The 25,030-nt window shown below is 57.4% G+C and overlaps 1 protein-coding gene across 2 annotated transcripts in view; it reads right to left on the bottom strand.

The window, feature by feature from the left end:
- Positions 1 to 276: 276 nt before the first annotated feature.
- Positions 277 to 25,030, bottom strand: part of Ndufa10 (NADH:ubiquinone oxidoreductase subunit A10) — a 35,428-nt gene continuing 10,674 nt past the window's right edge. Inside the window, exons 6-10 of one of the 2 annotated variants that reach the window (XM_078018379.1) lie at positions 24,819 to 24,898; positions 21,481 to 21,535; positions 19,759 to 19,844; positions 10,320 to 10,459; positions 277 to 671 (exon numbers count right to left, since the gene is read on the bottom strand). In XM_078018379.1, the coding sequence (XP_077874505.1) occupies positions 298 to 671; positions 10,320 to 10,459; positions 19,759 to 19,844; positions 21,481 to 21,535; positions 24,819 to 24,898 (735 nt within the window). In that variant the 3' untranslated portion in view covers positions 277 to 297. The remainder of the gene's footprint in view (positions 672 to 10,319; positions 10,460 to 19,758; positions 19,845 to 21,480; positions 21,536 to 24,818; positions 24,899 to 25,030) is intronic. The other variant, XM_005339647.5, reaches the window with a different exon arrangement.

Consider the following 25,030-nt stretch of genomic DNA (forward strand, 5'->3'; position numbering starts at 1 on the left):
GCAGAGGTGGGCAACGAGGTGACTCTCACTGCTCTCGTCACGGCCACCGACGCGGGGCGACCCAGCGCCCTGCTCTCCGCTCCGGCTAGGCTCAAATCCCCTGCAGGGGAGTGGGAAGCCAGCAGGAGGGTCTCCTCCACTTCTGAGAGCTGACTGCTCTTCTCCTCCCTTCCACTTTCTCTGGCGCAGACTTAAACAAGGAGAAGGGACCCTCAGAGACGCTGTCCCACCCCGGGGGACGCGCATGTGCGACAGACAGGCGTGTGCAGACGCAGAGGGGACTCCACAGCAACGGCTTTATTTCTTCAAGTCAGAGGAACAGCGTGCCACCGTGGCGGACGGAGCTGGGCAGACGCCTTGACAGCAAAGACGCTCCTCCCCCAGTGACAACCACGGTGACTTCAGAACACAGCCAGAAGGCTCGAGGCCTGGCAAGGGAAGCTGTTTCCCAAACTCCACAGGCCACACTGGGTGGGCTGCATTTGCTGGGTCCTCCGCGCAGCTCACCGCCATCTGCATCCCGCAGCCGCACAGCTCCGTGGAGTCCGTGAGAGGGACGGGACAGAGGCATCCTCGTGCCGTGACAGCCTGGTGGGCGCCGCTCACTTCAGCCAGATCCACTTGTCGCCCACGTCGGCGTTGTACCCGGGGCGGTACCTGCGGCCTGGCAGCTGGGGAGGAAGAAGTGGCCGGTGTCAGAGTGCAGTGTGCGCCCTGGTGCCCGCACTCGCCCAGCCACTCTGCCTGAGGGAGGAGCTGCGGGATGCTGCCCCGCCTGCAGGCCTACCACCCGAGGCGGGGACCTGGACAGACAGCAACCCCCCCCTTCCTACAGACACCAGGAGGGTGTCACTGGGGGAAATGCAGGAGGAGGCAGGGCCTGTGAACAGGCTTCCCCATCATGACCCGAACACCCACTGACAGCCAGCCACAGACCGGACCGTGGGCAGGAGGTCACTGCGGCTGGGACTGCGCAGCCCCAGCCGCCACCCAGCCTGTGAAAGGCCTGGTCCAGGCTGCTGCACCGCTGCGCTGCCCAGATGCGTGGCCGGCGTGGGTGTCAGCCTCTCCTGAGGAGGCCCGCCAGGCTCCCAGCCTCTCTGCCTCACGTGGGGGCGACAGAAGGAGCTCCCAAACCTGCATGGGGCCCCTAGTCTCTGGCGAGGGCCTCCTGCTCACAAGTAGAGCTCCGGGCAGTGGCGTCCATGCCGGAGCCACTTGCCCAAGACTCGGGTCAGCGTCCCACCACCAGCCTCTCCGTGCACACAGGGCAGGAAGAGAGCCCCCAAGCCAATCCTAGTGTGTACACTGTCCCCCGAAGACCAGCTGCCCCAGACGCCCCCAAAACTGAATCTCCCGTCCAAACAGGCCGTGCAAGCAGCCCCCCACCCACCAGAAACCCCAACGCTTGTCTCAGACCCAGAATGAGACCCCAACCAAGGCGAAAAGCAGGAGTGCCAGGTGATGGACAGGGGACCGGGACACGGAGGTGGCTGCCATGAAGCACTCGCATGCTTGGGTGCTGAGGAGAGGGCGGGCCTATTGAGACCCCTCGCCAGAGGGTGGCCTTTCCCGAGCCCCGCGTGCAAGCCAGAAGTCTCGCTCTCCCCAGAACAGCCACCTCCATGTAGCCCCTGGGGCTGTGTCTGACACCGCTGTGTCATGTGCTCGTCCCCAGGCCCTCCCGCCCCCTCAGCACCTCCCTGACCCTCCCTGGGCACTTACCCACATGAAGCCCTTCCACAGTGAAACTCACCCCAGAGGACAGAGGAGAGGTCAGTGGCCCAGAGACGGCCACCTGGGTGTCAGGCACCCAGGACACGGATGGCACAGAACAAGCAGCCGAAAGCAAGCCGCAGCCTGTGGAGAAGGCCAGCCCCGTGCACGTGGACACACGTCCGAGAAGGGGAGGGAGGGCACCCCAAGAGCTCTGCCCAGCAGGCCCCCAAAGTTCAGAGACGGCAACCTGCACTTCCAGGAAACCGAGGGACTCCACCCAAGGTAAGGACGGCGAGGCAGCACGAGGCACGTGACCCAACTCTGGAAGCTCTAGGAGCAGCCAGAGGGGAGGGTTCGCGGGTGCCAGGAAGAGGGACCAGAGCAACCGCAGACTTCCCGTCAGCAGCCAGGCGCCCTGGGCAGTGGGCATCTGCTGTGGGAAGGGGACACACCACCCGCAGGCAGGTCACTGCCAATGCCGAGCGGAGCAGGAAGGAACGTGGTTATGAACAACAGGCAACAGCAGTTGTCACCATGCCGTGCCCTGGAAACACTGCTACAGAGCCGTCCAGCTCACGGAATATGGTGCTGACCACACCTGGGTCCAGAAGAAGGTACAAGGTCCGAGATGGCAGGGACGTGCAGACGATGCGAGGCTAGGAGTCCCTTCAAGACTCTCCAAAGACAACGAGGGTGAGAGCCCCCACTGAGAGGCCGCAGCAGGCGCAGTGCCCATGGAAGTGGAAAGCAGGAACCGCCAGGGCAAGCCAGAGGCACAGCCGGAGCCGCCAGGAGAGCAGCCAGCAGGCCCCCGAAACAGCCCAGGGCAGAGCACACGCAGCCGGGAAAGGAGAGGGAGACCCAGGCCTCCTGGCCACCGTGCGAGGAGGAGCGCACCGGGCAGTGGGGGCTGCCCCCAGCCTGCAGGCTGGACTTCGGGGGCAACGGGGCGTTCACCCACAGCCCTGTTCAGAGTCCTCCTGGAGGACACTCAGTGCTGGTGTCACACACAGGGACACAGGGACCCAGAGACAGACCCCAGTGGAGCTCCTGTAAACAGGGAGCGCAGAGGAGACAGGACTGAACATAGCTGCACACAGAAAAGGGCTGCATCAGAGACGGCGGGTCTGCCTTCTCTGGGCCTCTGAGGGACGCGAGGTTCTGGTCAGCTCCTGTTTCCGTCACTTAGTGTACACAGATGAGCTCTGCTCCGAACGCTGTCGTTAATTGTAAGAAATAACATCATGGAGACCGCTGACCCTTTCCTCAGTGTGCCATTTCCCTAGGATTTCTATTACTGTTCTCCACAAGTCAGGATCACAGTCAATTTCAAGAGAAATATTTCCATTGTCAACGTCAAGTTTCAAAAAGCCACCCTCTGTCTGCCACACAGGCATGGCGTCTGTGTACAAGCAGGCCACCTGTCGCTGGGACGCTCACTGGGACGCACACCACGGCAGCGCAGTCCCCAGTGCTCAGCCCTCAACTGGCACCAGCCATGAAGGGCAGGAGGGCTCCCAAGCACCTGCTCACACGCTGGAGACAGCAAGCCCCTCCCAGCGCCCACAGACGTCTGTCGTGTGTCCGGACAGTGACGCTCTGGACCTCCAGGCCATGCCGAGCCCCCCACTCAGGTCAGCACGTCCTCACACACGGTCACCAGCAGTGGCGAGCAAACCCACCCTCCTGTGCTGATTTCCTATGTGGGTAACTGAGGTGACAGACGGATGCCAGCTGCTGGGTTCTGCAGAGCAGGACGAAGGCAGGCAGACCCGTCTCCTCCAGCCCTGCTCTAGCTGAGATCTGGACTCTGACTTCATAACCAGATTCCCAGGGGAGCTCTGGGCTGAACGGCACGAGGACATTCCGACCACCACGGGCGGCGGTCTTCCTCTACAGGTTCGGTAACTCTCCTGGTGTCCACTGCTGACTGCAGGTGAGTCCACTGTGGTGAAGTCCCTAAGGGCCAGACCGCAGTGCAGGCACAACGGAGGTATTAAAGACAACTCTGTGGTAAAGGAGGATTTGAGACCGAGGATGAAACAACTTGAGATAGTTAAGAAATAAAAAATAGCAGGTCAGAAAGCAGAAGACTCTGCCGTCCTGGCCACCGCCTCGGCCCTTGGATCCACGGGAGGAGCTCGGCCTCTTAGCAGCCCCTGGCCTCACTGGTGGGAAGGGACCAAGTCAGGGAGACAAAGACCAGTCAGTCTGTGGCCCCAAAGCCGCTCTGTGCGGAACTGAAAAGTGGCTTGATTTTATGTTGGAAAGTGGCTGTGGAAAGCGGGCCTGCTGACAGGTGCTCAGGCTCTCCATGACCACGAGTAGGCACGGCTCCAAGCAAGAACTGGGAGGTCACGGATGGAAACCTGTTAACAAGTACTGCTGGGATCCCAGGTCCTCCTGCTCTTCTGAGTGCCACCCGGGGTGAAATCCTGGATCCCCAGGCACAGTGGCCAGGCATGGGGCAGTCACCTGGAAGCTGACAGACACTGAGAGCCTCTAGCACTCCAGCCAGACCAGTGGCAGGACTGGTCAAGAACGCCAAGGTCCCAGGACCCATGAAGACACAAAACAAAACCACCCCCATGAAAACCTGAGCTGCCTCGTCCTCTGCAGCAGTCTCTGGCTGCTCATCTGTGCCCACGTCAGTCGGCAGAGCAGGAAATGCTGCCCACCCAGGACGACTGCTGCAGCGGCAGGTCAGGGGCTGCGCACCGCCCAGGCACCTGCATGCTGACCACGCCTCTGCAAGTGGGAGGGACAGGCGCCTCCTTGTGGCCACAACACGGTGCCCAGCACACAGCAGGTGCCCGTGGTACTCAGCAGTCACTGCCTCTGCCAGGTCCTGCTTCCCCCGTGACCACCTCGAAACACAGCCCCTTCCAAGACCCCTGACAGCTCTACAAGCCAGGGCACCAGACGGCCCAGCCTTCATGGGCTCCTGCGCTGGTCAGTTGGCAGAGCTAAACCAGTCAGTGGGACACCCATGGTGAGCACACCCAGCCCCAGAGAACCCTCGCCCACGTTCACTGTCACCAAGAGCCACCTCCCTTCTCTGAAAGCCAGAGTAGCCACTCAGTGGACTCCAGTGCTGTCTGTGAGTAAGCACTGCCCGGGTGAGGAAGCAGCCACGCCAGGCCTGGGCCGCTCCCCCAGCTTCCCCACCCACCCTGAAGCCCACAGTCTGCGTAGTTGAAAACCTGAGAGGCAAGAACAGACCTGGCTGCGCAAAGAGGGGCGCCTGGGGGGAAGGAGGACACTGGCCTCGTGCCACGTTCAGGCCTCAGCATCTCCAACCAGAACTGGTGAGATGCTCCCAACCTTTCCCAACCTCCACCCTGGCCCTCTCACGTCCAACACACACACAGCTGTAAGGGAGGACTTGGGTGGGCCCACAGCCTGAGAGCACCAGTCCTCTCTGCAGCCCACAGGCCCTCCTGGCCTTGCCTGGATGCCCTCAGCACGCTCCTGGGCAGGAGGCTCCACCGGGCAGGAGGCTCTCCTGCTCGCAGACTGCCCGCCTGCTCCCTGCCCGAGGTGGGCTGCTCCTCACGGTTCCAGTGCTGCCTCTCGGCAAGGCAGCCCGTGTCTGGCCTGGTCTCAGATGCCTCCTACGTACTGCTCATCCCTGCTGCCCACGAGGATGCAGGCTACTGGACAAGGCCTGTTGCACCCCGACATCACCCCATGCTGGAGACCTGTCAGACATCTGCCGAGGGGTGAGAGACTGAAGGGGGAGCTCAAGATGGCCATGCTGGGGGCTGCGCCTGGGGCTTGGCTGAGCGCCAGGTGGCTGTCCTCCCAGTCGCTCCACGATCCTGGGCACAGGAACCTGGGGAAGGACGGCCAGAGCTAGCTCAAGACGCAGGACGAGCAGTGGACACGGCACTTCGGACACACTCACACCAAGGCAAGGCGGTATCTGAGCACCCTGCATGTGACGGGCTCCTACATTCTACTGACCAGTCCTCCTCAGGAGGCGATGCCCAGGGTGGAGGCCCCACAAAGAGGAGCCAAGACTCCAGAGTCCCATAACGGGGGGAAAATGAGCCTCCAAAGGTAAGAGCAAGGAAAACCAAGCAGGACAAAGTGAAGGAGCCTGGGGACCACAGGTGGACACAGACTACGCAGGAATGCAGTTTCAACTCCAGCAGCAGAAGCCTGAGCCAGGAGCAGGTCTTGCAAACACTGCCATAAACAAAGTCAAACCAAGACCTATCTTGTTTGTTCAGCTACAAAACTCCCAGGGACAAAAAAGTCAGAAAGATCTCAAAGAGATAACAACACTACACTAATTAATCAATTTCAGGATGGGCAGCAAAAGATATTTCTGTCTCCAAGACCCCAAGCAGAACCAGCGCCAGGCACTGTGAGACCCGACCACGAGAGAGAAGGGGTGCACCAGGACACACTCAACACTTGCCTCCGCCACGCCCCAAGTTCAAGCTTCTCACAAAACTATAGCTGTGCTCTTGGCAGTTCTTTTGTCTTTCTAATGTTACCTGACATTATACAAAGGACTCCTGTTGTTGGTGGAGTCTGCTGAAAACCCATGTGTTTCTACCTTTTTAAAAAAGTTCCTGCTCGGCCTGGTGGTGCACACCTATAATCCTAGTGGCTCAGGAGGCTGAGGCAGGAGGATTGCAAGTTCAAAGCCAACATCAGCAACTTAGCAAGGATCTCAGCAACTTAGATCTCATCTCAAAATAAAAAATGGGCTGGGGATGTGGCAGTGGTTGAGCGTCCCTGGGTTCAATCCCAGTGCCAAAAAAAGAAAACAAACTCCTAACAAGGGAGCAAGTGCCTCCAAAGTGCTGGTGCTCCAGGAAGCAGCTGGCCATGGAACACCCCTGTGCCATTATCAGGAATGCCCCTCTTCTGAGAGGAGCCCATGCAGCTGCTGCAGGCCCGGCTCCCTTCCGCTGCCTGTGCTCGAGGGCAGGGTGGTTCTCAGGCAGCAAGCTCCAGGTGAAGAGCCAGTCCAAGCGGCCTCAGGCCCAGCACTGCCTCCGCCCCTGCCTAGGGGCTGATTCTACTTTGCTAGCCACTCAACAAAAGGCCCATGAAGCAAATCTCAGCCCTTCTCTAAAAGGCTCTGTTCTGTTCAGATCTTTATCTACTATGTCTCATAACATGTCACCGTGGAAAAAGGCAGTGGATCTGGTTAGCAATTCAATTTCACAGTAACCCTCAGTAACCTCAGAAGCCCAGCCTCTGACCTGACAGGAGCAACCTGACAGCGTGTCCTTCTGCTGGCCTGAGGTGAGGGTCTGCAGGAAGAGCAGCCTCCACTGGGTGTTCTCGGAGCAAGGCCAGCACACTGCCATCTGCGTGGTCCCTGCACTGGGATTATAGGTGTGCACCACCGCGCCCTGCTCCTAGGCTGAGCATGTTGAGAAACAAGGGAGGGGCACAACAGGACACAGAGACAGGGCAGGACAGGCCCCTGAAAGGCGAGCAGGAGGGAACGGAAGGCAGTCATCTGACAGCCAAGAGCAGCCAGAGAGCAGAGTGCTGGGCCACAGCAAGCTGACGCACACCCACCAAGGGCACGGACAACCTGGACAATGCTCAAAGCCACCCAGAAACCTCTTTGACAGAAGAGACCCTGCCAGAGAAAGAAGAAAGGCATCTTCAGGGAGAAGAGCAAGCTTCTCAAGAGAAACGCAAAGGACAGAGTTATGAAATACTGAAAGTTTGTAAATGCTGCAAAAAATAGCACTGTGGGAGTCTACACCCAATGCAAGTATTCTTCAAGAATCAGAGTCTCCTTCCTCCCAAGTTCAGTCCTAAAGTGACTCTGCCCAGCTAGGGCTGGGGCAGACGGTGGCAATCTTGGCAGGCCAGCATGGCAGGTGAGGTGACACGCTTGTCACACATTAGGATCGATCCAGAAAGGAAACACCACACCAGGGACGGAACCAGGCTTCCCACTCTGAGACGGTGGCACAGGCACTAGAAGAACCCTGCAGGGTCACACTGGAGCAGAGACGCTGGGCTGGACACACTGTTCCCAGCAGACACAGGTAACTGCAGCTGAGTGGACAGGAGCCTGGGGTGTGGGGCGGTCCATGGTGACACAGACACATTAAGGAACAAACCAGTGCAGTAGGAGAAACATTTCCTCAGACTGGACACTACCTAGAGCCACAGGAGGAAAGACAGACCTGGAAAAGCCGAACAGCGTGGCAACCACCTTGTTAACAACCAACGCAATCCAGAATCCAAGGGCTGCTCCAACGGCCGAGCGAAGCCTCAGGGAGAACTCCTGCACAGCCTCGAAGCGCCCAGGTGCACTGGCCACCAAAGGCCACTGGGTGACCTCACAGTGAGGATGCCACTCTCAAGGGAGGCAAGGAGGTCGCCAACAGTCCCATAGGGAGAAGAAAAACCACCCTAACCATGGGAAACAGCCAATAAAACCAAACGGAGAGATGTTCAAAATACAGTCCCGGGGTCCTCCTGAGTGTCAAGGCCTTGAACGTTGAGCAAAGCCCCAGGAACTAGTGCAGACCAAGGAGACCAGGAGCCAGGCCTGGCAGGGTCTCTGCTTGAGCCACAGCACTGGCCTGGAGGGCTGACCAGGTCTGTGGCAGGTGGCCCAGCACGCAGCACAGGCATGTGCCTGCTCTACTGGACCAGGAAGGCTGCTGGCTGGTGAGGGGACGCATCCGTGCCTGTGAGGAGGACACATTCAAACAGAGTTCTCCAGCCTCAGTGCCCATCAGAGAGGACGAAGCTCTCGTCCATGGGGTGACTGACCAGGGAGGAGGTGTGACACAGGGGTGGCACTCTGCCAACTGGGCAGTGTGGTTTGGGAAAAGCTAATTTTCTATTCTTGTTTGATGCTCCAAAATAAAACAAAGAAAATGAAGACCAACTAAAGGCCATTTTAAATAAATGTGAGAATCTGTTATCTCCAAAGGATTCTTCAGGCCGAAGGCCAGTGATCCTGAACAGAAGCAGGTGCCAGGCAGGTGTGAGCCACAGCAAGGCAAAGACACAGGCTGAGCATCACATCAACCCCGACTGCACCAGAGCACGGCTGAGGGCTGGAGGGGCACAGACCGAGGACACAGGGCCGAGCAGTGCTGCAAAGTCAGGAGAACCACAGGCGCCATGGGACTCCAGGCAGCCAGAGAGGAGCGCCCGCCTCTCCAGGTCAGTCATTGCCAGCTGTGAGGAGGACGAGGACCAGCGGGCAACAGAAGGGGCGAGGGCGGGAGGACAGCTTCATCCAGAGAGGGACAACAGCATCAACAGGTAAGAAAACCATGAGAGCAAGACAAGCTATTTACAGATTTATCAAGAACTGCATTAAATCTGAACAACGTTCAGGTTAACAAAAGGCTTAAAAACACCTACAAGCTTTTTATAAGGTACTTACATTAAATATAAACACAGAGAGAAGCTGAAATTACAGGGTGTAGAAAAAGCTACCCAATAAACATCAATTAAAGAAGCTTGGAAGCCACGTGAACATCAAATGAAGAAAGCTCTAAAGTCGGAGTGGCCGCTAAGTGCCCAGCGCCCACAGGGCAGCTCGGCCGACACCTCGCCCCAGGAACAGCTCCCAGGACAGCAAGATGGAAGCCAGAGAGCTGAGGGCGGACGCGGCCTGCAGCAAGCACGCTTCTCCTCTCGGTGGCAGGCGGAAGGAGCCCGAGGAGGAAGCTGCAGGTCCACACAGCCTGCTTAGGAGGAGCGGGGCAGGCACCCTGCAGGGCGCCAGGACAGCAGGAGCAGCGGCAGGGCCACGGCGTGCAGGCAGAGTCTGCGGGGCCGCATGTCTCCCCAAGTCTACACTGGAAGAAGTCACGTCAGAAAAACCCAAAGAATTCACGAAAAAGAAAGTGATGGGCTGGAGATGCATGGATCAGAGTAGAGCACGTGCCTGGCATGCATAGGCCCTGGGTTCAAGGGTCCATTCCCCAGAAAAACAGGCACGGAGCCAAGTAAGTGCCTCAAGGGAGGTGACACACCCTCCGCGCCTCGGGGGACCTGCAGCACCCACCTGAAACCACAGCAGTGCAGAAGCGTCCCTCTCCAAACCCATCACGGGTCCCCTGCTCAGCTCAGAGTGCAGACCCCACTACGATCATGCACACATTGCCAGTAGCCAACCACCAGAGCAGCCCCGGCTCTCCTGCTGGCCCCTGTCCCTCCCTCAGAGTCTGGCTGGGGATGACTCTCCATGCCAACGGGGATACACAATCCACTGGAAATCACAGGCATGGAAATCACAGACAGGATGAGTGGGATGGGCTGGCCTCCAACTTCCTGCCCACGTCAGGCCCAGTGCTCCCACTGGTTGGAGGCCCTTGTGTAGAAACATGAGCCTCATGATTCACAGATGGACATGAGAGTTGAGGTGACAGCAGAGAGGAGATGGTGGCGCAGGAACAGAGGACGTGTATGCATCAGATAGCTGTGTGCCAGGCGGCCAGGGCCACCAGAACACGGCTGCTTCTGCCTCCACCTGAGGACCCCAGCAGGAATGCAGAAGGGCAAGGCAGCAAGCCACTCTTTAGAGGAGTGACGTGGTGTCTGCGGCCACCACCACCCCAGCCTGGCTGGCCCTCAGGCTTCCTACTCACCTCTCTGAAGGCTCGGAAGACGCCTACTCACCTCTCTGAAGGCTCGGAAGACCCGGTCACTCTGATGAGCCCCAATGGTGATCTCTGGGAGATAGACAGGGATGGTCGTGTAATTCAGCACCTCCAACTTGTCCTGAACCCTGCAAGACAAGACCAACAGGGATCACGCCAAGCCATCAAGAGGAGTGTCACAGAGCACGGGTGTCACAGAGCACGGGTGTCACACGGCAGGCACTCATGTTTTCAAAGCATCTGCACAGGGGCTCATGGCCTCAGCCACAGGGGTTCCCTCCCACACAGCCATCCCGGGCACAGCCTCTCTGCCAAGACCTTGGGGCTGTGTCACCCCAAGAACCCAAGGGAGCCTCTAAAAAGCCTCAGGGCTGGCAGACGATGGCCTTTTGGAAACATTTAAGAAGGAGCCTTGGTGTACTTTGTACACAGGGCAGCCGGACAGAGCTGCCAGTGGACGGCATCCCAGCGCTCTGTTCTGCGTGAATGTGTCCTGGGACAAGACCCGGGAAGAACTGGGCCCTGCAGCTCACCAGCCGACAGGCGGGGCTGTCTGTGTGCCAATCGTCTGCAGGCAGCTGGGGCGCAGGCACCCCGTGGCCTGGCCTGTGAAAGGTCTACTTCTCCCTTCCTGGGCACCAACAAACTCAAGTCATAGGGCACTCTCCTTGTTTCACCATGTAATTTTGCTGAATGCTAAAATCTTTATATTTTGTTATATAGGCCTTTATTTAAATCAAGTTAAGTCTGAATATTACCACTATATTTGAAGTCCTCCCCTACAGGTTTAGAGCAGAGAGCGTAATTATTTTCAACAGCCACTTTTCCATGGGGAGCTATAAAAGCAGTGGAAGAACAGCTCAAGTGGAGACTGAACAAAGCTGACCCTGGCCAGGCCCTGGACGAGTGACCCGGGCCTGCTATGTGAGCCCCAGCTGGTTCCCACAGCAGAGATAGACCACCCAGTGGGGACACAGGGCCCCCAGGTGTCACTGCCACAGAGAACTAAAAACGGTAGCTGCAGCAGGCTGAGTACACGTGGTCGGCAGGCAGGGCCTGAGTGTCCTCATACAAACTGTCACTTGTACGCAATCCACAACCCAAAGGCCCAATGCCATTCCCAGTACTGATGCTGCCAGCTGTGTCTGCTGGTGCCCCTCGATGCTCACGGGGAGTTTCACTTGGCTGGGCAAACGGCTACCATGTACACACTCAAAGGTAAGATCACTTTCTTAATTTTAATGTCAAGTTGATTTTCTCTGCTGAAAGATCAAATATTTTTAAAAACTCAGGCAAGTGACTTGGGAAGTCTGCAAGGGCACAAAGTGGCTGTGCTCTGGGCTGCCAGAAACGCAACCTGGGTGCTGCTGAGCCCTCAGAGCACAGGACTCTCCCTCCCAGCTGCGTGGGGCTTCCAGTTGTGCACATGCACCTCAGTGACAGGTAAGCACACAGCTCCTCCCTGTTCACAGGTCCAACTCTTCTACACCCGTTACTGCATAACTTTCTAAAGCCATCTCACAATAAAAGATTCAAATAAAAACAAAGTTCACATAAACATTAACAAATACCGTGGTGACTAGAGTCTGATTTGGTTTTCTCCACAGTTGAAAACCCTAAGAAAAAGCTAGAAAATTTGGAAGGCTTACTGACCAGCAAACGTGGGGAGCACACAGAACAACGGTGCCATCTACATCCGACTTGGCAGAATTATAATTTGCACACTGCCCTGAGAATCTTCCAGAGAACGTGCTTCTCAGGATGCTGAAGACGAGGGAAGCCACACATGGCCGCTGCCCCGGCTCACGGGAACCAGGCAGCACTGGGTTCCAGGACCCGGGAAGGGCCAGGGTGCAGCCCCACTGAGTCCGAAGCCTGCGCCTCTGCTGGCCTATGGTGCCACCAAGGAGCAAAGACACCAGGAGCCTCTCCAGATGCAGAGGAAAACAGGGAAGGGAAGCATAAGCACGGCGTGCACTTTAAGGACCAACATCTGACAGAATAATCCATCGTCATAGGCCGAGCGTCCAAATTAAAAAGAAAAACTGCGTCAGTGTGGTTTGCAGTTATCAAAAGAAAGCAGTGAGACTGGAAGACAGAAAAGAATAAGATGGAAAATAAGATTTTATGGCTCAAACTGAGTCCCAATCACCAGAAAGTCCACTTTCTCCTAGGTCCCAGCCGACTCACCCCGCCCACAGCATTCCGCAGGGAGACTGTACCTGCATGGGGGACCCCAAGCCTCTGCAGTGTGGGACGCCGGGCTGCAAAGCTGAAGGGCTCCAAGCTGGGGGCAGCTCGGAGAGGGAGGCCTGGGCTCTGGGAAGCAGGGAGACCAAGCAGAGGCCTGCACATGGGGTGCCCTGCTAGAACCACGCTCCTCACAGGCCAGGCCCACTGGGCAGGCGCCAGTCGTGGGCCACAGAGGGGATCGCAGGGCCAGCAAGACCAAAGCCAGTCACCGCCCCTCAGCATGGGCACGCACAGCAGATCACACACCTACACCGTAGCTCGGGCGGAACCTTGGTGCTCTGGACTGGCCATTCAGCCGGTCTGGACAAGACATCTAGGATGATCATTGCAGAAACCGGTCACGATGTCCACTTCAGAAATGGTGATCAAAGGAAAATAAAGACAACACCATCGTAAAATGTCACGAGATGTCCAGGGGAGGACAAAGAATAGGGGAAAAGGAAAGGACCAGACCACAGCGAGCTGAAACAGGACGACTCACTGGGCGCTGTGGCAATTACAGGGTCCTTCTGTTTGATAAGCAGATGACCAAGTAACTACTAAAATAATGGTTTTAGGACATCAGTTTTAGGCAGGGTAGAGAATCAAGATCAACAAGCATTTCAGAAAACATTTAGAAACTGACAAGGTACCGCCACTAGAGGGGCCAGCCAGACATCCCAAGGCTATGGCTTCAGGACAGCACCCCTCCTGCGGCCGGCTCAAGCTCTGCCTGGCAGAATCAGCACCAGCCAACAGGGGCACACACGCCCACAGGCAGTCAGGAGAGCCAGGAACAAAAGGAGAAAGCGACTCCACACAGGCTTGAGAGCGCGCCAGGGCAAGCAGGCCACATCCAGGCAGAGGGGCAGGGCAGGCTCAGTGCAGGCCACGGCTGGGCGAAGGGGCGGGCAGGCTCAGTGCAGGCGGCCAAGCCGGGCAGACACCTCGGGTTCTGGGTCAACTCTAGAAAATGAAATCTGGATCTACAACTGGATGAGGACAAGCCACCGAAAGATTCTGGAAAGAAACAGCAGGTCTTGTGACATTTGTGTTGGACACTAGCCTGGTAAAGGCATGTACTGGACAGGTAGGAGAGCAAGATGCAGATGGGCACAGACCACAAAGCAGCAGAAGCAAGAGAGGCAAACAGGAACCACTCCAACGGGACACAGGACAGGTAGAGGCCAGGTCAGTGCAGGGAGGGCAAGATGGCGTCACCTGCCCAGGGCACTGGTAGCTCCGGCCCCTGAAGCACAAGCAAGAGGCTGACCCACAACTGCCCCTGGGCCCGCAGTCTCCAGGCCTGAGCCACAGAGCACATCTCCACGTACCCTGCAACAGAGTGCACATGATACAACTGCACATTCAGAGGGACGGTAGGACACTAAGGACAGCCACAGGAGGAGGGTGGGAGGGGGGCTGGGAAGACATACCTCGAGGGGCAGCGACCATGGCACACAAACACGAGCATCTGGACAAGACGCACACAGGGGCTTCAGACACAGGAGGAGATGGACAGCCCAGCCATCGTCCTCACCAGGAAGGGCCAGTGCACTGCAACTCAACTACAGGCATCCAGGTGGCCCTGGGGGCCGTCCCAGGGGCCGTCTCAGGGCTCTGTGGACACCCCAGCTGAGGGGGCTCAAGTCCCTCACAGAGGAAGGCACGAGTTGGCAGGAAGCCTGGACACATCCTCTCCCACACCACCACCAGCCCTGTGCACCTGGGGACGTCTCAGGTGGGGTGCAGACTAGCACAGTCCTCAGGCCACCCAGCTCAGGGACGACAGGGGACAAACTGCAATCGTCCAGGTGAAGGCTACAGAGTCCTGAGGCCACGCACTCAGGGTTAAGGGATAGCTCGCACATGTCCAGCAGTCACAGTGCCCAGCCACGTCTAGTCCACTGCCTGCTGCATCCCTGGGTACAGAGCCCAGGCAAGGACGGGCCAACTGCGACAGTGCCCGGTAGGTGCCAGCTTACGAAAACATGGTGCTGGCTGCGCCAGGTCATTCAGCCGGGGGAGCTGGGCGGTGCTGTGAGGCAGCAGTGCCTCTGAGGGTGGCCTTGGGAGAGGCTCCAGGCGAACACCCTCGGTGGCTCAAGTCCAGCCCTGAGAGGGTGCGATGTGGACAGAGAACGCTCGTGGGTCAGGAGGCAGGCAGGGAGGAACTCAGAGCAGGAAGCGGGACAGCATCAGGCACCACCCAGACACACCTCCACTCACCAGAGGCGGGAAGTACACACACCAGGCAGCGCAGGAGCAGACGAACGAGATCAGCCACTGTCCACAGGAAAATGACCAAGACTGAGGCAGAGGACAGAGGAAGGCCCCATGCCCAAGCCCCAGAGCAGGAGTCGCTTGTTAAGTTCAGGCCGAGCAAGAGCCGAGAACAGGGAGCAGCCTCGCACACAGAGGGCACACGAGTGGGTGGTCACAAGACGACAAAGCCCTAGACATGGACCCGCAACCACAAAATCCATAGAACAAAGGGTAAACCAACAGCCTTCAGAGAAGGGGACAAACCTGGTCCTACTGCTGGAGACTCAAGCCCCCTCCCAGGAGGGCCATGAGGACTCAACGGCCAGCCAGAACTCAGAGCTCCACCCGCCAACACCCACATGGCCCTCTCCAGGGCAGAACTGCCCTTCTGGAGCCCAGTGGGGCACTGACCAAGGTGAGGATAGGCCTGGCCAAGAACACCTGAAGGGCTGAGAGGGGCGACACCCGCCCTGCAGACCTGCAGGCCACACCGCAGTCAAATCAGACCTCGAGGACAGAGGGGCAGGGCAGTCCTGCATGGCGTGGCTCCACGACACACTTCTGGGTAAACCGGGGGTCAGATTTTCATTTTGAACTACATGAAAATTAAAAAGCAACTTCCCCACCTTGGGAAGCTGCAGAGAAGGGCAGCCAGGCCACAGGAGGCAAGGAAAACACAGGAGGGCCATGAATTATTTTGCACAATCTGACTGGGTAACCCCCTTTAGGTGTTAAGTAACCAGAAGTGAACCAGAAATGCGCTTGTTGGTTACTATGTTATGGACATGAAGAAGTAGAAACAACCAGAAAGATGCTAAAGTGGTGGACAGACTAGACTGCATCTGGAGGTCACAAGCCCTTCCTGTGAAGGGCCACACAGAACACACTCAGCTCTGTGGCTACACAGCTTCTGTGGCACCCACTTCTCCTCCCTCCTGAGAGCAGAAGGCTCACTCTGCGCGGCCAAGGCTGGACCTGGCCCACGGGCAGCGGTGTGCCCCCCACCTTGCCCCTCAGTCAGAGCACACAGGGGAAGCTATTAGAAAAGTCAGACTGTTGAACGTTCAGAAAAACAGGGAAATGCTCGTGCCGTAATAAAAGGCGAGCGTCCAGGAGACGGTGAGGACCACGCAGGCGTCCTGGCCACTGTGGAGGAGCAGCAGGTGCTCTGTGTGGCTTCAGCCTCTGTGCCCAGCTCTTGGCTGCGAATGGGTCCGCCTCTCCTGAGCCTGTCCTTGCCCGTTCACAGCCTCCTGCTGGGAGCCTGGACCTTGAGGGAGCAAGGCAGTGTGTCTTGCTCTCCTCCACCCTGTGGGGCCTGGGCACTCTGCTCACAGACCTCTCCGTCAGCCCAGGTGACCCTCCTTTAAAGTCTTCCCTTACTCCACAGAAAGCTCACAGCTCACAAACGGTGACGAGCTACGGCAGGAACCGGCCCCCACTCAATTCCAAGCAAGGCTTCAGGACACTGAGGTGATGGAGGCAGCGGGCACAGGGGACAGGACACTGCTCACAGCACAGCCACAGGTGAGCGGGCGGAGACCCATACCTGGCACTCAGCTCAGAAGCAATGGCCCAGGGCATTCAGAGGGAGAGTGGCAGCCGACAACCACTGGATCTGGAGCGAGGCCCAAAGACCTGGGAGAAAGGAGTGAGCCACCCTGGGAAGCTCAGCTCCACAGCCGCTGGCCTGGCAGGTGTCCACAAGGCAGTGAGCGGACAGGGCAGAGTGAGCCAGGAAGGGGCAGCCTCACAAGCCCTCATACCACGTGCCTTTGCTTGGTGCTAAGGGCTGTGCACCTCCACTGTAGAACGTGGTCACCTGTGATGGACACTGGCTCAACCTGGTGCCCAAGACAGGCGCTGTCCAAGTCCTTCAGACCAGCTCTGCCTTACTGGGTTTTGCACTGGGGACTGGACCCCAGAGTGCTCTACCACTGAGCTCCATTCCTGGACCTTCTTAGTTAGACAGAAGATGTGATTACTTGGCTTAAGACAGTTTTTGAGGGCAGTGAGTCCATGAAATGGACAACATACAGTCTTGTTTTCTCTTCAGAAAATAGAGCTTAGCCTTTTACTTCTGTGCCAAAGTTTACAGATGAAAATACTAGGCACCACAGGTCAAGTTGTTAGGTACTAACTGGTAATGGGCAGTGACGTGTGGCCCAGTACCACGGCAGGTCACGGGCTTCTCTGGATTCCTTTGATGAACAATCCAGTACCTGGAACACGGCAGCAGGTGGGCCTGCCCCGGGGTTAACAGGCGGAAGCAAGGGAGCCAAGTAGGAAACCCGCCAAGAGGAGTGGCCAAGGGAGCTGGCTCCTGGTGGGGTCTGCCGAGGGCACCCTGAGGTCAGGACCTAGGCCACAGGTTTCTGGGAACTTCAGAAGGGACAGTTCGCCCCCGCAGGAGCACTAAGTTAATCTCCCAGTCGTCGATGGCAGCACGGTCATTAACCTGGGACTGGCTTGTGGAAGCAGCCGCCTGAGCAGGATGTCCCCAAGCAGGACGTCCTCGTGATAGTGATGAGGGGACCTGCGAGGCTCAAGACCTCCTGGGGCCTGGGGAGGAGAGAGCTGTGACTGGGGAGGCCTGGACAGTGGGGCCAGTTCTCCCGGCAGACGCCAAACAGCGGTAGGCTTGGCCGCAGCGCTGCCCCCTGTGGCCTCTGCAGGAGAAGGGCCCGCCCCAGGCGCTCTGTGCCCGGGCCTCACTCCACCCCACTGTGGCAAAGCTCTCCTGCCTGGCTTTGGGGTCCGACCCGGATTTCCCTTTGCTAGGGCACAAGGATGGACGTTCGGAGTTTTAGCTCCCCACTCTCCTGTGCAGAGCGACAGGTCCCAGGACCACAGCCTGGAGTGGACCTGCCGCATCTGCCTGCCTGTGGCCTCCCGACTCCTGCTATACCAGCACCCGTTCCCTTAACTGGGGAGCAGGTCTCACTGACAGTGACCAGTCTGATCTGAACTCCTAAACACGACTGTGACCTGAACCCACTGAGCACAGTGCTGGGAGCACAGGGACTTGGCAGACTCACTGGTCCTTTCTGCCAGTGACCCTGCACCAGAGACACCGAGGGAAGCTCAGCTCAACCACACTCCCAGCTCGGCCCTGCAGGGATCGAGGACCTCTTAGTTACATGTGCCCTGAGCCACCGACCCTCTGGAGCTCTTGAGAGGACTGCTTCACTCACCTCCCGCAGTCCTGCCACACAATCAAGATCAAGGGCCAATGACAGCAGCACCAAGAAGGTGCTGCCACCAGGCCCAGGGCCACCTCTGCAGCCACCTGAAGAGCCCAGCCTAATTCCCTCTTAAGATTGGGAGCCATCTTGTCACAAAGTCATGGAAAGTTAGTTTCTGCTTCACTGTAAATTCTTGCGATTTCTAAATTCTAATTCTATAAATTCTAGCTTGGAATGCCTGCCCGTGCCTTGAACTCCCCACGCCTGACCAGATAACAGCCCTCTCTGAAACTCAGGGGGTCTCACAAACCCTGATGTGGGGATCTGAATCTGCTCCCTTCCTTGAACTATCATGCCACGTCCATCATTAGGCTGCTCTCTGCCTCTGTACCATAATTGTCAGAACCCCATTATCTCTAAGTTCTCAAGACACCCCTGCCTTTGCAACTTTTTGTGCTATAAAATCGTGTTCCTGGAGAGCTGGGGGCTGGTCTGCAGCCCGGGGTTTTCAGGAGAGACAGTCCTGGCCTGCTCCTGTGCACACAAATACAAGCTTGCTTTAATTTGATTTAAAATTGGAGTCAGTGGTCTTTTCTTCACGTCGGGGTTCAACACCACCGTCATGTCCCTCTGAGATCAAGGTGAGAGGACCATGCACCAAGGCCATCCCTGCCCCAGGTAGGCCCAGGAAAGCCAAGGGGAGTGAGGCTGCCATGCTGAAGGGCAAGGTCCCTGAGCATGTGTTCTTGGGAGATGGCCAGAGATGACCCAGAAAGGCCCAGGTGGCAGCCAGGACTTCAGATGAAAAGCAGACCCCAAATACCACGCACCCAGCTCAGCCCTGCTGCTATGATTTAACTATTCACATTTATAAGTCATCAAAATCAACAGCACTTTCTTTACTAATTCCTGAGCTTTGCAGGAATTGTGGTCCTAAAAGTGATGAAGACAGCTGGCCGCAGATCTCCCTCCCAAGTGCGCTTCTGTGTGACTCCTGTGCCAAGGCCCTCGGCGCAACAGACAGGCCTCCTGCCACCTGGAGTCCACCCACGGAGGCCAGAGCACGGCTGCGACGAGGCCGTGAAGATGGCTGTAAGCCAGCAAGACGTTCAGTGCCCTGAGACCATCCAAGGCTGCGGGAGCAGACCCTGGGGGCAGGAATGTCGTGGCCCACACAGGAGAAAGCGGGAGTCCCACATGTGCTGACCACCGCAGGAGGCCAGCAGGGAAGGCAAGAGGTCGCAGGACCAGGACCCAGACTCTGGGCACCCCGGGTTCGCTCCTGCCTCAGAGCCTCTCCACCTGCTGCCCTGCTCTGGCCGATGCGTGGGGCCCAGTCCTGGCTCTGCTGAGGCCTCTGCAGGAGGGTTCTGCACAGTCACAGTGCCGGGGGCTGCCCAGCTCACACAGCCCCACCCCTCCTCAGAGCCTCCAGGACCCAGCACAGCTGTTTCTGTGTCCCCACAGGAGACATCTCTGTGTTGATGCCACATGCCCTGAACCTGGAACAGTGCCTAGCGCAGAGCGGAGCAGAATCTCTGCTGAATTAATGTCGGCAGCCAAATAAGTAGCGACCCAACCAGGCACCCAAGAGCTGCCTGGAAGAAAAGAGGAAATCAATACACGTGGTGCTGGCTGGGGCCACTAATGCCTCACTTGAACCCCGAACCCTGGTGGCGGACCAGACCCAGGCACTGCACTTGGAGGCAGTGCTGCCCCTGCTCCCCGCCCACAGGGGCACTCACAGCAGCCGCAGGTTGTGGAAGGTGCGGTCGTCCTGGCTGAGCCATGGCCCCTTGTCGTACTTGAGGTATTCGATGTCCTCCACCACCTGGGAGAGGAAGAGCCCAATTTAAAGGGAGAGCCCACTGCTGAAGTCTACACGCAACCACACCGTAACCTCCAAGTGCCTGTCAGAAGGATCACCCTGAGGTGAAGAGGGGCACAGGGGACGCCCTCCAGGAGGCCTGAGCACTGCCTCCCAGGAGGGCCCACCCAGCGCTCCAGGTGGGGTGCGCAGGACCACCTCACAGGCAGGGAGGGAGGGGCACCCAGAGGAGGACAAGGCCAGGGAGAAGCCCGCCTCGTCACAGACCTTCCTTTCCCCCACAGGCTCCTTCTGGAAGGCAGGGCCAACTCACAAAGTGACAGGAGAACCCACGTCAACACACTCCCAGGACGTGGCTGGCACCTCCTGCCTAGACACCTCCCTGATGGGCACCTCCACAGCAACCCTTGCACGCCATTATCTCCCAAACACGCCTGACTCAGCACCACCTTCAAGTTTCAAGAGTTTGGGCTGGCGTGCCATGGACTGGCGGCCATAACTGCTGGTGGTGCCTGTAATTCCAGCCACACAGGAGGGCGGAGCAGGAGGATCACAAGTTCAAAATCAGCTTCGCAATTTAGGGAGACCCTGTGTACCCACGGGGCTACCCCCCCAGCCCCAGAAAGGGGAAAAAACAAACTTTGTGCATTCAACAATGGTCTTCGACAACAACGCAGTCTTGGAGACAGAGCTGTCATTCTCCTAAGATGCTTGCCACTGAAATATTCTAACACAGGTATAAAATAATCTGAAAATACACAATCAGCACTACAAAAAGAGCTCGGGAAAGCACGACCCCCCTATCCCAGCAGCAGAGCTGCTAAGACAGAGGCTCCATCTCTCTGGGGACACTGCTCTTAGGGAGAGCTGCCCCACCCCTTCCCTTCCCTTTCCTCCCGCACAGGGAGGAACCCAGCAGGGCTGTTACTCAGTGTCCACTCTGCCAGTTTCTCTGCCAGGACAGCAGTCTGCAGCCTGCATGTGGTCCCACAATTCCTAGGCTCGCCTTGCTGGTCTACTGGTGATGTAGGTGTGACACAGGACACAGAATGGACGCTCAAACGCTTCAACACCATTCAAAACTAACCCATTTCCTCCACTTCATTTTTTGTTACCCTTCAGGACGTGGCTTTGCCAAACTGCGACCCCCACACGGCCTGTTTCCGGCCTCGCCCACCGTGGCCGCACGACGGCACATGCACACGCTTCTGCATCTGGAAGGGCAAGCGTCCTGAATGATTCTGCTTCACAAGTTTTTGGATATCCCCATGAAGTTCCTGAAAACAACTGAGACTGGCAGGGAGCTCACAGATGCAGACCCGGGAAAGCAGCTTCTAGGAGTGACCAACTGCCCCCAATGAGCCCGGCTTTCAGCCTCACCAGGGTTTAACACAAACACCGAGGCTGGCAACCAAGGTTCTGCATCTTCACTGCCCACCATTTTAAGATCATAAAACTGTTTTTTAAAAAAGTCAAAATGTCACAGCCACAGGAGGTGATGGGCTGGCTGGATGCTGCTTCTGGACCACGAAACACTGATGGTCGCAAAGACAGTGGAATGGAACTGGATAGATGAGCCTCGAGAACGGCACCCGGGAACCACAGGGAGGGGCACTCACCACGCTACTCGTCTGCTCACCTTTTCCGCATCCTCAGCCTCCCGCGCACTGTAGACCAAGACCTCACACTTCTCACTGCAGGGAAAAGCAGAAATTCCACATGAGTCTTCCCAGGCCGCAGTGCACAAGTGCGCCAACACAGGCCACACTCTTCTCCCGCTCCACTAACACTCTGTGGCCCTGACCAGGCACCGGGCTGGGGCTGTCCTGCCGCGCAGCAGGGCAGTAGCAACGTGCCATGGCTTGGCGGCCGTAACTGTTGGTCTTTGCACCTGGCTCCACTCCCTGGACTGTGATGCCCAAGGTGTGGTGCATGGACCACCACCTGCCACACCCACACTGGCCACAGCTCTGGTTACAGGAGAGGACAATGTGGCCAGGCCTCACCAAACATGGCACCAAGGGCAATAGGCAGAGGTTGTGGGGGGCAGAATGTCTGAGCTGCTGGAATTCAAAACCCAGGGACACAGGAAACTCCCAGGAGAACCAGACCAAACCACACAGACGGTAGCAGCTCCCCAGGCCCCTGGTCCTCAGTCCTTCATCTGGACACTGGATAATCAACCGCTCAACTCTGTCTCAAAAAGAAGGGGCAGAGTTCACTGCTGCCGGCACCGCCTCCCCCCACAGATCTCACTGACCAGCTAGTGGCCTTGGCTGTCCTGCCTTGGATGCTTGAAAACCCGCAAGCTGACATGACAGGTGGGCCTCACCCTGCAAAGGAGCTGCCTCTGTCCACCTCCAGAGCAGCTGTGCGGACTGGCAGGCCATTTGGTAAGCCAGACCAGGAGGCCCACTACAGTGCCCTCACTGCCCAGCATGGCAGATACTGGACACTCTTCAGCCAGAAAACCCCCAACTACCACTGCTGCAGAGCACCCTCAGATTCTAAAGCACAAATGATGTAGAAACCTTAGGCTGCGACCTATTTGTCCTGAAATTTTATTTGAAATTTCATAGCAAATTTCTGAGAGAAGACCGTTAGGTCCCAGTCCTTCCTAGAGCTGCAGCATGTCACTGGTCTACACTTCAGTGCTTAAAGTAACGCACGCTGCACAGAGGACTTCAGGACCTTATCCTCCTACACTTGACAAATGACACATAAGCTATGTGGCTGTCTAGGAAGAATTCACCGTAACAATGAACAGAGACTGCATCTGTCCACACGCTTGCAGCTTACTGAATCTGTGGAGCAGGAGAGGTCGTAACCAGAATGTCTAAACAATGTATGGTATGACACAGTCACGCATAAAACCCCACAAACCAACGACACACAGAAACCTCACACGTGTGCCTACACTGTCTACGCACAGTGCCCCGAGCACAGGGCTCCACCCAGTCCTGCAGCATGCGGGCGGCAAGCACAGCAGGCCAGCAGGCTCTGGAGAGGGTGCCTGCACACAGACCACAGAGCAGTCTTTACAGTCCTGTCCTGGTTTGCCCCATACCCCGGGAGCGAGGATTTGCAAAGCAACCGTCCAGCGTGGGCTTGGACAGCACCAGAGGGAGGCGGGATCGCACAGAATGAAGAGGGGGGCAAGTGAGCATCCTTGCTGCCCGTCAGAAGCAGCTCCATGCAGCACGGTGCCACCAGCTCTGCCAACAGAACCAGCCATCCTCAGGGCGTCTCTGATGCCTACTTGTTCCTTGTAAACAGAGAGACCACACAACAGACCTGGGAATTTAATAAGGAATACTACAGAAAAAGAGGCCTAAGGATCCCAGGAAGGCGGCTCGCTGTACCCTAGATCTTCAGACTCCAGTGCCCCCCGGGCAGTCAGGGAAGCTGCCCCCCGGGGTGAGGTATAGCCCAGCACAGCCAGGGAGTAGCAGTGGCCTTGAAGGTCCACATGGAAAGGCTCAATTAGAGAACAGCGCCCCTCAAGGCACTCACACAGCCACTGCCCCTGCCAAGAGGTGGGGACACTGGCACCCAGTGGTCTGCAGAGCTGCAGGAGGCCAGCTCTGGTCATCACAGTTTCTGATGAAAGGACGGGCTGTGTGTGAAAGACAAGAGGACAGGACGCTGCAGAAAAAGATGGGGATCCGCCCCAGGCTGACATCCAGCTCAACAGGTAGGGTGGGCGGGCTGCGGGCCTGAGCAGCAGCAGTGTCCCAGCAAGGCTGGCTTGCAGGGCTCCGAGACACACGTCCTCAGAAGCTACCCAGGCTGCACAACCCAGAAACGGCTCCTGGGGCTCTGCCCAGCAAGCCACGGCCAGACCTGAGGTAACCTGAGGTGAATGTCTGAGCGTTCTGCTCCACACGGCAGGTCCCCATCACCATGGGGACACCAGGACACCACGTGGAGGAGGCAGCAGCAGAGTTCCAACACCTCGGAATGTGGGACCTCAGGAGCGACACTCCCGTGCAGCCCAAGCCCACAGTGCACCAGGGCACCAGGGCACCAGGGCAGGGCACTCAGAACCACTGCTCACGTCTCTGCCCACCAGCAACCTGCAGGACCCACCCCTAGACAACACCAGACTGCTGGAGCTCCCTGCCACGGTGTCTTGGTGGCAGAGGTCAGGAGGAGACTCTGGACAGGAATTCTGGGGTCACTGTCTCTGCTCATGCGGCTCACACAGCTCTGCACACTCCCCTGGGCACAGATGGGCAAACAGCCTTTTTTTTTTTTTGGCACCTCTGGTCTTGGAAACGGAGAACAGGCTGAGGAAGAACAGCTCCGTGACCTCAGCACCACCTGACAGCGAGACACTCTCAGTTCAAACACGAAGCCTCTTTCCAAAATTACTACACTTTGTTTAATTCACCATTTTCGATTACTTTGAAATTTTAAACATGAGCGTTAAGTTTTTAGGTATCAAAAGAAGGTTAAGTTTTGAAGAAGTATGAAACTTAGAAGTACACTGTCCTACTGAAAACCTTTAATAAAAGCCTTATTCAAACAACCCAGCTGTAACTGGACCTGAGTGACAGCAGTAACATGGACACCCCAGGACGACAAGCTAGAGTGTGGACAGAAAGATGCCTCTCCCAGCCCAGAGACTTGCCCCACCTCACTTCTTGTGTCCACACCCAGCAGGGAGGCCAAGTGCTTCGAGCAGCCCTCCTAGGGAATGTTCAGTTGTCACCTGAAGTGAAAACACATGAGCCCTCCAGTGCTAAACCCTGACACAGACTGGGTGTTTCTTTGTGCCCCCCAAAATTTTAAGAAGGAAACAAATCATCTCACAAAGATCAACTGCAATGTCTCCTACAATGTTTGCTCAAAAACACTGGACGCCCAGACAACCCCCAGCATGCCCTGAGCCAGAGCCCACTCCCGGGGCTGCGGGGTGAGGACCGATTTGTGAAGGAGCAGCGCTGCTCCTGCGGTGGCGCGAGCTGGGCTCACCTCATCTCGGGGAGGAAGGTTTTCTTATAGGCATTCTCGATGTCCTGGAGGTAGGCAGAGGTGATCTTCATTTCATGTGGCTAAACAAAAGCAGAAAATTCACACAGGGACACTCTGACGTTGTTCTTTAACCTATGCACGTGTTCAGTGCAAACCACTGAGTGGTGTGGAGCCCTGCAGGGTCCCAGGGGAGGCCCAGCAGGACCTTCCTG

Source organism: Ictidomys tridecemlineatus, chromosome 7 (assembly GCF_052094955.1).
Source record: "Ictidomys tridecemlineatus isolate mIctTri1 chromosome 7, mIctTri1.hap1, whole genome shotgun sequence".
Classification (NCBI taxonomy): domain Eukaryota; kingdom Metazoa; phylum Chordata; class Mammalia; order Rodentia; family Sciuridae; genus Ictidomys; species Ictidomys tridecemlineatus.